Here is a 12731-nt window from a genome sequence, read left to right as displayed (position 1 = left end):
TAAACAGAATGAGCGAGGAAAGATTAGCAAAACAAGTGTTCTCTGCTTCTCTGCCAGGTTGGCAGCAAAACGACCCAGAGGAAGACAAAGATAAAGCCCGAATCCAGCTTGTTCTTGGTGAAGAACAAGCTGGATTCAGGCCAAATAGAGGCTGTCAGGATCAGATCTTCACTTTACAACAAATAGTTGAGATATCATGGGAATATAACAAAGATCTGTATTTAAGTTTTGTAGATCTGGAAAAGGCATATGACAAGGTGCTAAGAGAGAAGCTATTCAATACCCTACAGTTATATGGTGTCAATGGGGCATTATATCAAGCAATACTTAGTCTTTATTTGAGTTGTAAATCAGCAGTTAGAATAGAAAGGAGTACAGGAAGACTGTTTAATGTTAAATCTGGTGTCAGACAAGGATGTACATTATCCTCTCTGTTATTCATTATCTATATGGATTTCATTATGAAGGAAAGTGGTATTAACCTGATATCAAAATTGGAGATGTAAATGTCAGCTCTTTGCTTTAAGCAGACGATATTATACTTTCAAATAAATCTGTTACGTCTGCAAGATTCCCTGACTGAATTGAATAACTGTTGTAATAGATATGGTATGAAGGTCACCAATAACGAGACAAAGACAATGAAAATAGGCAGAAGCATTAAAAATGTCAACTGTGTTGTGAATGGAAAACCTCTGGAAGAAGTAAAACATTTCAGCGTAACTTAGGCACAATTTTTAGTGATGATGGTAAATTAAATATGGAAATAGACAACAGAGCTGGTATAGTAGGAAGTCAATTGAATAAATTCATATGGAATAAGAGAGAAATTAGTCAAAACACTAAATTAGCCATACAAAACAGTGTTAAAATCAGTTTTAACTTATGGATCTGAGAGCTGGGTCAGAAGTAAAACACTTCACCAAAGACTACAGGACTGCAGATATGAGATCCTGAGAAAGATCAGGGGCACGAATAGATGGCATCAATGGCAATATCATATTAAAAATGAGGATATTAGGAAAGAACTTGACATTGTCAGCATCCAGGAATGCGTTAGCAGAGCTAATGGTATGGTGGTATGGTCACTTAAACAGAACGGGAGAGGAAAGATTAGCAAAACAAGTGTTCTCTGCCAGGTTAGCAGGAAAACAACCCAGAGGAAGACCAAAATATACGTGGTTTGATATGGTAAACAGTGCCTTAGACGATAGAAATATAAGATCTGATAATGTCGGAGTCTTGACAAGTAACAGACTGATTTGGAGGAAAATTGTAGATAGGAAGTTAGTAACGATGTAAATTTTTCATGCAGTAATATCATATCCTGTACACTCTTTGAGGGTACATGACAGGAATTTGATGATGATGATGATGACAGCCTCTATTTGGCCTGAATCCAGCTTGTTCTTCACCAAGCTTGCCTTCCTCTATCCTTCTCAACTGTTTCTCAAGTATACTTGCATATATCTTACCAGGAACACTCAGTAATGAAATACCTCGGTAATTCTCACATTCAGTTTTATTTCCCTTTTTTTTATATATATGGGTACTATGAGAGCTCTACTCCATCTAAAATTTGGCCCTCTGAACTATGCAGTGCAGCCACTGTAAGACTTTTATACCTCCATACTTGATCATTTCTGGTCAAATATCATCTACTTCTGCTGCTTCTCCACATTTCAGGCTTTTTCTACTTCCTGACTGCATGCCTGGTAAGTGTTTTTTATCAACGTGCTGTCATCACTGCTTGTTTCATTTAGCAATTTTTTGAAGTAATTACTCCATACTTCAAGGATATGTTTTTCTCTTGTCTTCATGTCACCTTTATCATCTCTAATTCCTTTTATGGCACTCTTTCTGAGCTTCTTCAACAACTCCATAATATCTTGCTACCTTCTTCATATTTATTTTCTAAGTTCTTGCCAAAGTCCTCCCATGATTTTTGTTTAGCTAGTTTTACACAGTGTTTAGCATTCTTGCATTTGTCTCTGTATTCTATAATAGCACAAGCTATTATAGAATACAGAGACATCTTTCATCAGGACACTGCACCTGCCCACAAAGGTGTGTTGTCAATGGGAAAATTAAGGGATCTGCACTATGAATTGATGGAACATCCACCCTATTCCCAGATTTGGCTCCCTCTGACTTCTATCTCTTCCCAAAACTAAAACTCTTCCTCACTGGTCAGTGTTTTTCTTCGAATCAGGAGGTGATTGCGGCTATAGAGGGTATTTTGCAGATCTTACTGAGAACCACTAAGGGACAGGATAATGGCTCTGGAGCATTGCAGGAATAAATGTATTAGTCTTAAGGGAGATTATGTTGAAAAATAAAAATAATTTCGAAATTAATAATTCATTTTTTCATTGTTAGGCAAAGTACTTTTCAAACCACCCTCGTATAGACGTGTATATATGTATATATATAAAATAAGATGTGAAGCCCTTTAGGCTTATTTTTTTTCTCAATATATTAATTTTAACTAATATAATTTACATCATCTCCTTTCTAAAAATACAAAACATCTGAGGCAACTCTCATACAATATACTGTTTAAATATCATGCATTTGAGTTAACTAATGTTGAATAAAAAAAAACACTATAGTAAGAATGAAAAATACAGAAATTTATAGAAATGCTCTGGATGTGTGCAATTGTATCAGTAATGACTCAAGAGATTTTGGAAAACACAGCCTCTTTGAAAGTGAAGTGTTTATGGACGCAGATGCTGAACTGTTTTAAGATTATAGCAAGGTATCTAAAGATGTGAGGAGAGTACAGCTGATATGTCCCTGAGCAAACTTTTAGGAGATCAAATAAATACTTTGTCATAGAAAAAAAACTTGCTATAACATTCCTTCAAAACAGCCCTGCTTTTATGGGCTTTGGCCAGAACTTTATCCCAATAAATAAATGAATAAATTCATTTATAAAATAAAGAAATGAATAAATGCAATAAAATGGCACAGTACTGGTAACTTGCCTCCTCTTTGATTTGGTTCATTGTTATTTAATTTTTACATTAATGAAACTGAAGGTGTTGATCATGCAAAGACAGGTGAGATAATCAGGAACTGAGATGAAGCACTTGAACAATGATGTGAACAGGTTGGAATTGTGGACATGCGAAAATGGTTCTTGGTTCAATGTTAATAAATGAAAGGTTTTGCACTTTGATTCATGCCTTTACATGAGATATGCACAACTTTAAATACGATATCCAATCATATATTAGTGGGATTATGCTATAAGAAACTGATTAGGTTAGGAATTTTAGTAGAGAAGTTGAAGGCCCATATAGTAAAGATTGCAAATACACATCAGAGTGCAATTTCAATGCTGAAATGAACATTGATATGAAAGGATAAGAAAGTCATTTTGCCTCTTCACAAAGACCTTGATACACCCTCACCTGTGCTATTGTGTGCAGATCTGCTCTCCTTGTTTTCAGGATGATGAGGATACAGTGTATAGTGGAGAGGGACATGAAAAATTGTTAAGGATCATATTACAACTATGGAACGTAAATCATGAGGATAGATAAAGAATTTGTGGACTGAGACATTAGCAAACAGGAGAAAGAAGGGCGATATTACAGAAGCCTACAAAATCCTGAAAAAATCACATATGATACTACAGGATGGGATTTTTAATTTTATACAGAGTGGGGAGAGACAACAGAACATCCATTGATGTTCTCTCATTCATGGAGCAGTGGCCTCTCTCAATTAGCCCCTAATTCCTTGGAGGTCTCATATATTAATCTAATTCATGAAAATTTGTTAACCTACTATAGCCCATTTAGCTGTGGACAGGGTGATTTCTCACATTGGAAAATGACTTACCACCCAGAAGCTTTCACTAAATGTCCATTACACAGTGGAATTTAAATCATAGCCTGTAGGTTTAAGAGCAGGGGCATTATCCAAAACTAAGTTTAATGCACAAACTGAATGTTTGACACTTTCTATGACTGATTCTTTTCATTTATTCATTCTCTGGAATGAATGAGAAAAAAGAGTACTTCTCAGTACTTGTCTGCAGATCTCCTCTAGGAACTTTTGCTACAATTTCTTTGCTCAAATGCAGATTTATAAATTCATGCTCATGATATATCTTTTATTCATATTATTCTGGTCCAGTATTTCTGTAATTATTCAAGCTATTATTTTATCCATATACTTTGAGGGACTTTTGAATGAGGAAAATGCGAGAACTCACAGAGAAGATGGGCAGCCTGCTGAGGGGATGGTGTAGAACATCAGTAGAGTGGAAGTGAAGGAGGCCATGAAGAGGATGAAGAATGGAAAATCAGTCGGCCCAAACAGGATTCCAGTGGAGGCATGGAATTCACTGGGGGAAGAGGGGATTGACTTGCTATGGGACCTGTTCATGGAAGTTTGCCAACAGGAAAATATACCCGAGGAATGGAGGGAGAGTACTCTTGTCCCCATCTACAAGGGTAAAGGGAATGCACAAGACTGTAATAATTACAGAGGAATAAAGTTGATGTCCCACACAATAAAAATCCTAGAAAGGGTTCTTGATGGTAGATTAAGGAAGGAGGTGGAGATTGCAAAGGAACAATTTGGCTTCATGCCTGGTAGATCAACAACAGATGCTATCTTTGGGTTACGGCAGATGATGGAAAAGCATTGAGAGAAACAAAGGGAGCTACATCTGGCATTTATTGATCTGGAGAAAGCATACGATAGAGTGCCAAGGCAAGAAGTCGGGAGGTGTCTGAGGGAGAAGTAGGTGCAGGAGAAACATGTCAGGTTGGTGCGGGAAATGTACAGAAATGTGAAGACAAGTGTTCTGACCTGTCTGGGACAGACAGAAAGTTTTCAAGTAACAGTTGGCTTGCATCAAGGGTCAGCATTAAGTCCATTTCTGTTTAATATTGTGATGGAGGTTGTAACAGAGGAGGTGAGAGAAGATGCGCCTTGGACAATGTTGTATGCAGATGACATCTTGTTGTGTGCAGATTCAAGAGAAGAAGCGGAAACTGGAAAGCTGGAGAAAAGTACTGGAAGAGAGAGGTATGAGACTGAGCAGAAGTAAGACAGAGTATATGTGTTGCACAATGGGTGGTGGACAGGAGACAGATATGGAGCTGGAAGGAAATGTCATCAGGAAGGTGAGAGATTTTAGATACTTAGGTTCAACAGTGGAAGAAGATGGAGGAGCTGAGAAGGGAGTGGGATGCAGGATACAAGCGGGTTGGAGGAACTGGAGGGAGATGGCTGGAGTGTTATGCGATAAGAGGGTGCCGATCAATCTGAAAGGCAAAATCTATAGGACAGTAGTGAGGCCAGCTATGACGTATGCTATGGAAACTGTGGCCCTGAGGAAAAATAACATCAGCAGGATGGAGGTAGTAGAGATGAGAATGCTTAGGTGGATGTGCGGTGTGACCATAAAGGATTGTCTGAGAAATGACTATGTGAAGGGGAACAGTGAAAGTTACAAACTTAGGAGTGAAGATACAGGAGGCAAGGTTGAGATGGTTTGGTCATGTGATGAGGAGGGAGGACGAATATGTGAGAAGAAAGGTCATGCAGATGGATGTGCAAAGAAGGAAGAAGCATGGGTGGCCAAAGAAGAGATGGGGGGAACTGGTAGAAGAGGACTTGAGGATGAAGAACTTGGATGTGGTGACAGCCAAGACAGGAGGATGTGGAGGAGACTCATCATTAACAGCGACCCCACTTAAGTTGGACAAGCTGCAGAAGAAGAAGATTATTTTATCCATATAATTTAGACATTTAGATAATGCACCTCTAACCAATTATAAGTTTATGCCTAGTAAATGAAGTTTGTTAAATGGTTCCTTATGTTTAAATTAACCTACTCTGCATTTGCCAATGAACTGGTAACTTTGGATATCACATTTTCTTTGAATACAACCTGAAAAAAAAAAAAAGTACAAATACTGTCATAAGCTAAAATAAATGTGAAACATTCATCATAGAAGTAGCTCCTAATAGAACCATTGCAATTCATTAATCATACTAGTATTAAGGATATATTTCAAGTTACTTTGACAGAACAATATTTGTTTCAAAGTTACATCAATGAATGGATCCTCACTTGTTTTTCTTGGTGCAGGAAAACAAAAGAAAAGTCATAGGTAAGTACTATCTGTTCATCATGTAAGAAAATTAAAGCAAGAGCAGCAAGATTGGATCATACTTTTTTCATCTTATAACACCTTCAGAATGAATTTAGTAGTAAAATAAGAGGTTGTTGGTCACATAATTTTAGTGAAAAATGGATGACAGAGTCTATGCAAATTAGACTTAAAAACAAAATGAGGGGATAGTGCTGACTGCAGCAATGCCACACAGCATTAGATAAATTTACAATCACTGGTGGTCTAATATAGGTTCAGATGGTGGTCAAAATTTAAAGTGGGAGGACATGGAATGGGATAAAATATGAGGTCTTTTTAATTTAATGGAATTCATTCAATTTTTTACTGCTAAGGACTCAATAGAGAAGTGGAGTAGAGATTTCTGCAAGTATGATTTCGATTTGTTATAATTTTTTTTTTTTTCCAAACATAAATCACGGTCACAAAAGATAGCAAACATAAGTACATCAATACTATGTATGGATTAGGGGTTAGATAATCCATATGCCTTTCTCTGGAAACCAAATATAATTTCTTCTCCAGGCCTCCATTAACCAAATTGGTGGTCTCATACTATGCAATGAAATTAATCTTCTAATTGAAGATATTTGTAAATATTCATGCCCACACGAAAATTCAAACCCAGTGCCTACCAGATTGACAGCAGAATGGATAAATAGTTCTGCTGAATCCTACATAGAAAATAAACAGTCATTTTGTTTTTTATTCTTACAAAATTTAGAACAGAGGCTACAATCTGTATTATTCAAAACTATGACAATCTATCACTCCATTCATTCACCACACTCAAAGCAAAAATCTAGTTCTCACACCCTTTGTTAACCACACACCCAAATTTCAGGGATGACCTCTTCTCCTGCCTCCTCTAGCCAAGTGCTGAAATATTTCCACTGTATTAATCCTATAAAATCCTTTAAGTAATTTAAACATTTCTATTATATATCCCCTTTATCGCTTATCAACCAACTTTTGTAAACAACAAAAATTCAATTTATCCTCATAGGGAATATTCCACAGAAATGTATAAACATTTCTGTGGAATGTATAAACCACAGAATTTATAATAGCTCTTCTATTATAATAATAGCAAAAAGATTCTAAAAAAGTACCATAATAGCTACAGTAAGGTAACAATCTTATTCCTTATGAGAAAGGGATTTCTGAATGCATAGCAAAAATTTTAAAACCACTGAACATTTTTGTTTGTCTTTTGCCCCATCAGAAAAATCATCACCTTTCTCACTTCAACTAAGAATAAGCTTCCACTTCTTGGTTTCCCATGCCTCTACAAGATTCCTTGTTCTTGCAGCTTATCTTATTTTGGACAAACTGCTTTTATTTTATTTTATTTATTTGTCTAGATCAGTGTTTCTCAACGTGGGGCAATTTGAAAATGTACATGTAGATATTTATACATAATTATATTATACTTTTTCAGAACTTCGCTGACTATTATGCTAGGGTAGCATCAAAATCTTTGAGACGTTGAGGTGGGGCATGATCCAAAAAACGTTGAGAAACACTGGTTTAGATGAACATAAGTCATATTAAATATCATGAGCCTGAATAGTCTGGACTTGCTGAGCGTGCTATCCGCACTAAACAGAGTTCACTGGAACAAGACAAGAGTCCTTCATAAAAGTCATTTCCTCATAGAACATCTTTATAAAAAACATGAAATATTACTCCAGATGTGAAAGACGTCTGGAGTAATTACGTCTTTCCCCCTTTATGAGAGACAGTACTTTTTAAATCTGCTAATTGTTCTTAACTTACACATACATATATACACCATGTTGCTCAAAGTGTCCAGACACCCCATAACTCTACTTTGCCTCATCCATATGATGCAGATACATGTCCACAACACTATATAAGCATAGGCATGTGGACATTAGTAGTGTAGACATTCTTTGCTATCAGGATAAGTGAACGAAAAGAGTTCAGGCTGTCTGAATGTGGTATGATCACACCCACAAGTTCAATCATTCAATCCGAGAGATTTCTGACACATTGCACATGCCCCAGGTTACTGTCATTGAGGTTATCATGAAGTGGAAACATGATGGAACCACCAAACCCCTCCTTTGAACTGGTAGGCCCAAGAAACTGACAAATCAGGACTGGCAAACTCTCAAGCACATTGTCACAGTAAATCACCAGTCAGCCTTACAACCATCAAGCTGTGAGTTAGAATGTCACTATGGCCAATGTTTGTGAAGAGGTTTTTTTTTTTTTATTATTATTTTTTATTTATTTTTTATGTGGTTCTTATTCACAAAAAGTTGTAAGCGTACAGTATATTAGTACTGTGAGTGGACTAAGGAGTTTTTTATTCTATTTTTATAATTTTTTTTGCATTTTTTAAATTTATTTTTATATAGTCTATGAACCATGCTCTAGAGATGAAACATGGAATATTTTAAGGCCACTTCAGGCCTCCAATAAGCATAATGGCAGTCTCACACTGGGAGATGAAATTCGTCTCCCACCTAAAGACAACCAGAAACCCCTATACACATGGTGGGATTCAAACTCACATGATGGCTGGAGAGCAGATACACTAACCACTCAGCAGGGAAATGAATGGTGTGAGTCCACTTCCATGCTCACTGAAGGAAGAAAGTTCAAACAAAGTTGTTTCATGTTTGGTTTCCAGAGCAGGGTGTCTGGATTATTTAACCTGTAGCTCATCCACAGTGCTAATATTAAAGCATATTATATTATATAGTACTATACTAAAGTACTATAATATTGTGATTTATACTTTTGTGGGTAGGATTCTCATTAAAAGAAATTCACTTCACAATCATTCTTGAATCTCACTCATAAATTGTGTCACTATAATGTGTGCCTGATCAATACTGATGGTTTGATTTTTAAGATTTTTTAGTTTGTATTTTGAGGAGGAGATTTTTTTAGTTTATATTTTGAGGAAAAGACTATTTTGAAGTCTGTTTCTTAAAAAAACACTCAGAACGTTATTGTTGTTTAATGAATAAAATGCACTGTGATTGTAGGTTTGTAAAAACCTAACTTAGAACCCTAACTAAACATAAAACATTTCCATGCCAACCTACTAATAACAACTAAAAGAACTGTCGTTAATTCTCTGATTGCAAACAATCAATATTCACATCCTTGAGATAGGTCAGACTTTGCCATTAACTCCAAAATATTAAGTGCCAAGCATTTGGGAGGAGTTAACACAAAGATTTATATTTTATTGCTATTCAACAAAATATTACCATTTAACTAAAAATACTCAGATGATGTACTAATCATTCAAAGAAAATTCATTCAAAAATAAAAGAATTTGTTTTATGGTATTTCCAAAGGATATGTTCCACATGCTAAACACATATTTCACAAAACTCATCCTATTATCAATGAGAAGCATCCTTTTAAATGCTGGATTACCAATACAAAATTGCACTGGTATGAGAGCATTTAATAAAGGGCAGCTCAGTGTTAGAACAACACAGGATTTTAGAAACACTATGAAATCCTATGCTGTTATGAAGCAGTATCTTATGATTACAAATAGCTACTGTGTATTGCTTTAAAACTTAATGAAATACTTAGAAAATCAAAAAATAATGAATGCTTTTGGAAATAAATATTAGAGCCTGTTAATATCACAATGCACTTCCAAACCCTGCAGAAATCAATTTGCATCATATAAACGTATTAACACAGAATTATGTAACATATCACTATAACAATGTATCACAAACTATTGAAGTCACCATGAACTTTATGAAAATCTTCTCTATATTTATTAAGGCTCCTTTTACCAACCACTGTCTCATCATTAAATCTCTCTCTTCTGTGCCCACTGGCTAATGTTCTATAGACTTGAAGTTTCTTTACTGCATTTTATGATAAACATTTTTAATTGGATAATCAAAATTCAAGATTATCTTATTAAAAATAAAAGAAATGAAAAACTCATGTTAAATAACTTGATCTTTAATGGTAAAATTTTTGCCACAAACATATCAATGGAAACCCTCTTACTTAACATTGGTAGTTAATATTTCAAATACCTAATGATTGATGCTGGAATTAGTGTTCCAGCTGAGGTTGATGATTTTGTTTTGCCTTTGTATTTAAAACCATTCAGTACACTGATTATACAAAATCAACCTTAGGCATCAAAGCACAAAAAATAACTGCTTTCTGATCAAATAAATGACATTTATTTTTGTAGCCGAAATGGAAGTAGTAAACTTCAATGGTATGAAATAATTATTTTAAACCCACCTGTTTTTCTGCCCAAGAGAGTTGATACTTTTCCATTTCCAAGAGAGTTAATCCATTTTAAAGTATCACACTGTAATCTGAACATTTCGGATGTTAAGATTATCATGAAAAATGTTTAGATGATTATCAAAATTCAAAGCATATGTTACCGATTAATTAGGTAATAATGCTAACTTGATTTCAAACGTGACTTAAAGCACAAGTTTAAGCCTAAATTGAATGCCATCAAAGACAGGAATGAATCATTACTAACAGAAGAGTTGGAAATCAAAAACAGATGGAAAGAATACTGTGAGGAACTGTACAGCAGAGTGGATAAAGAAAATGTGGAGTCCTCCCACCAAGAAAATTTTGATTTGGAACCTCCTCCACTTAGGCATGAAGTTGAAAGAGCAGTTAAGCAGCTCAACAGCAATAAGGCCCCAGATGCAGATGAAATCTCAGCAGAGTTAAGGCCACAGGGGATGGAGGGATAAGAGTGTTTCATAGACTGATTACAAGGATATGGGAGACAGGATCATGGCCTAGAGACTGGAAGAAGTCAGTTTTCATACCACTACACAAGAAAGGTGATATGAAGGCATGCAAGAATTATAGAACTATTAGTTTGATATCTCATGCAAGCAAAATTTTATTAAAGATCATGCTAAATAGGATTGAGGCCAAAGTTGAGGCAGAGATGCCCAAGGAACAAGCAGGTTTTAGGAAAGGTAGGAGCACCAGAGATTAAATCCTTTGCCTTAGACAGATCATAGAAAAATATAAATTATTAGATGAGGGAAAGGCATATACTGCAATTTTCTTAGACTGCGAAGGCATTTGACAGGGTACCACATGATAAGCTGATATTTAAGTTGCAGCACATGGGTCTGGATGTCAGATTGGTCAACTGGATTCAGGATTGGCTATCTGATAGGTATCAGAGAGTTGTGTATGGTGGAGCAGTTTCAAGGAGGCAGAAGGTTACAAGTGGGGTCCCACAGGGCTCAGTACTAGGACCTATATTGTTTAACCTTTATATCAATGACATTGCCAGTGGATTGCAAGGGGATATTCAGTTGTTTGCAGATGATGCAAAGCTAGGAAGGATTATTAGTAATAGTGCAGATGTGGTAGCCCTGCAAGAGGATTTAAATAAGCTAGATAGATGGGCAAATGAATGGGGGTGTCAGTTTAATGCAGCAAAATGTAAGGTCTTGAGATTTGGGAAACATCAATGGAATGCTGCATACTCTATGGGAGGAGTTATACTGGAGGAAGTAGGGGAGACAAGAGATCTGGGGTTGATGATTGATAGAAACCTGAAGTTTAGGGGACATATTACAAAGGTGGTGAAGGTAACACAGAGGATTGCTGCAATTATGAGAAGGAAGCTGACCTGCAGAGATAAGAGGGTTATCATTCCGTAGTATAAGTCTCTGATCAGACCACACTTGGACTATTGTTCTCAGATTTGGTCCCCAGGATTTGAAGGGGATAAATTAACTGTGGAAAGGATACAAAGATGGATGACAAAGATGGTTTCAGGACTGTACAAGCATAGTTATGAGGATCGGCTGAGGGAATGTGGACTGCAGAGTTTGGTAGATATAAGAAGGAGAGGTGATATGATTGAGACTTTTAAACTGTTGAGAGGTGGTTACAGGGTTGACACTGGGGAGTTCTTTCGCTTGGTTGAACAGCGGGAAGGAGTGATGACAATAGGCCATCCCTGGAAGTAACGAAAGGAAACTGTGAGCAAGAGGGTAAGGAGTGGTTTCTTTGCGTGGAGGGTGGTTGAACTGTTGAATGCATTGCCTGATGGAGGGGTGGGAACGAGAACAGTCAATGAGTTTAAAGAGTGGTATGATAGACTTTGTGTTTCTTAAGGGGGGGGGACCTCCCCTCGATGAGTCTTGACAGACTTTATGTTCTTAGGAAGAACCTCCCATGATGAGTCTTTTGACTCCATGGAGGCCTGAATAATAATAATAATAAAGAATTCAGACTCCCTCTGGTAATGTGTTTCTTAGACTATTCTAAAGCTTTTGATTGTGTTGAGCATGTGAAACTGTGGGAAGTAATGAAAAGAATGGGTTTTCCTCAACACACTATCTGGTTGATAGCCAACTTGTATAAGGAGCAAGAAGCCACAGTAAGAACAGGTGTTGGATTGACTGACTGGCTTCAAGTTGGAAAAGGAGTTAGACAAGGATGTTTACTTTCTCCTCACTTGTTTAGTATATATGCAGAGGACATCATGCGTGAAGCAGTGGATGAGCTCAGGACAGGAATTATGATAGGAGGAAGATTGATCAGTAA

At 36.4% G+C, this 12731-nt stretch overlaps 1 protein-coding gene across 2 annotated transcripts in view; it reads right to left on the bottom strand.

Annotated features, from left to right (window-relative positions):
- The window catches only part of nst (phosphoglucomutase 3-like protein nst), a 188276-nt gene that overhangs the window by 61352 nt on the left and 114193 nt on the right, over nucleotides 1–12731 (bottom strand). For both annotated transcript variants that reach the window (XM_090394875.1, XM_090394884.1), the window contains one exon: nucleotides 5862–5917. In XM_090394875.1, the coding sequence (XP_090251001.1) occupies nucleotides 5862–5917 (56 nt within the window). The remainder of the gene's footprint in view (nucleotides 1–5861; nucleotides 5918–12731) is intronic.

The sequence above is a fragment of the Typopeltis vanoorti genome, chromosome 1, assembly GCF_054136105.1.
Source record: "Typopeltis vanoorti isolate ZY-2024b chromosome 1, IOZ_Tvanoo_1.0, whole genome shotgun sequence".
NCBI lineage: Eukaryota > Metazoa > Arthropoda > Arachnida > Uropygi > Thelyphonidae > Typopeltis > Typopeltis vanoorti.
Note: the sequence above shows the minus strand (reverse complement) of the source record. Positions and strands in the feature narration are given on the sequence as shown.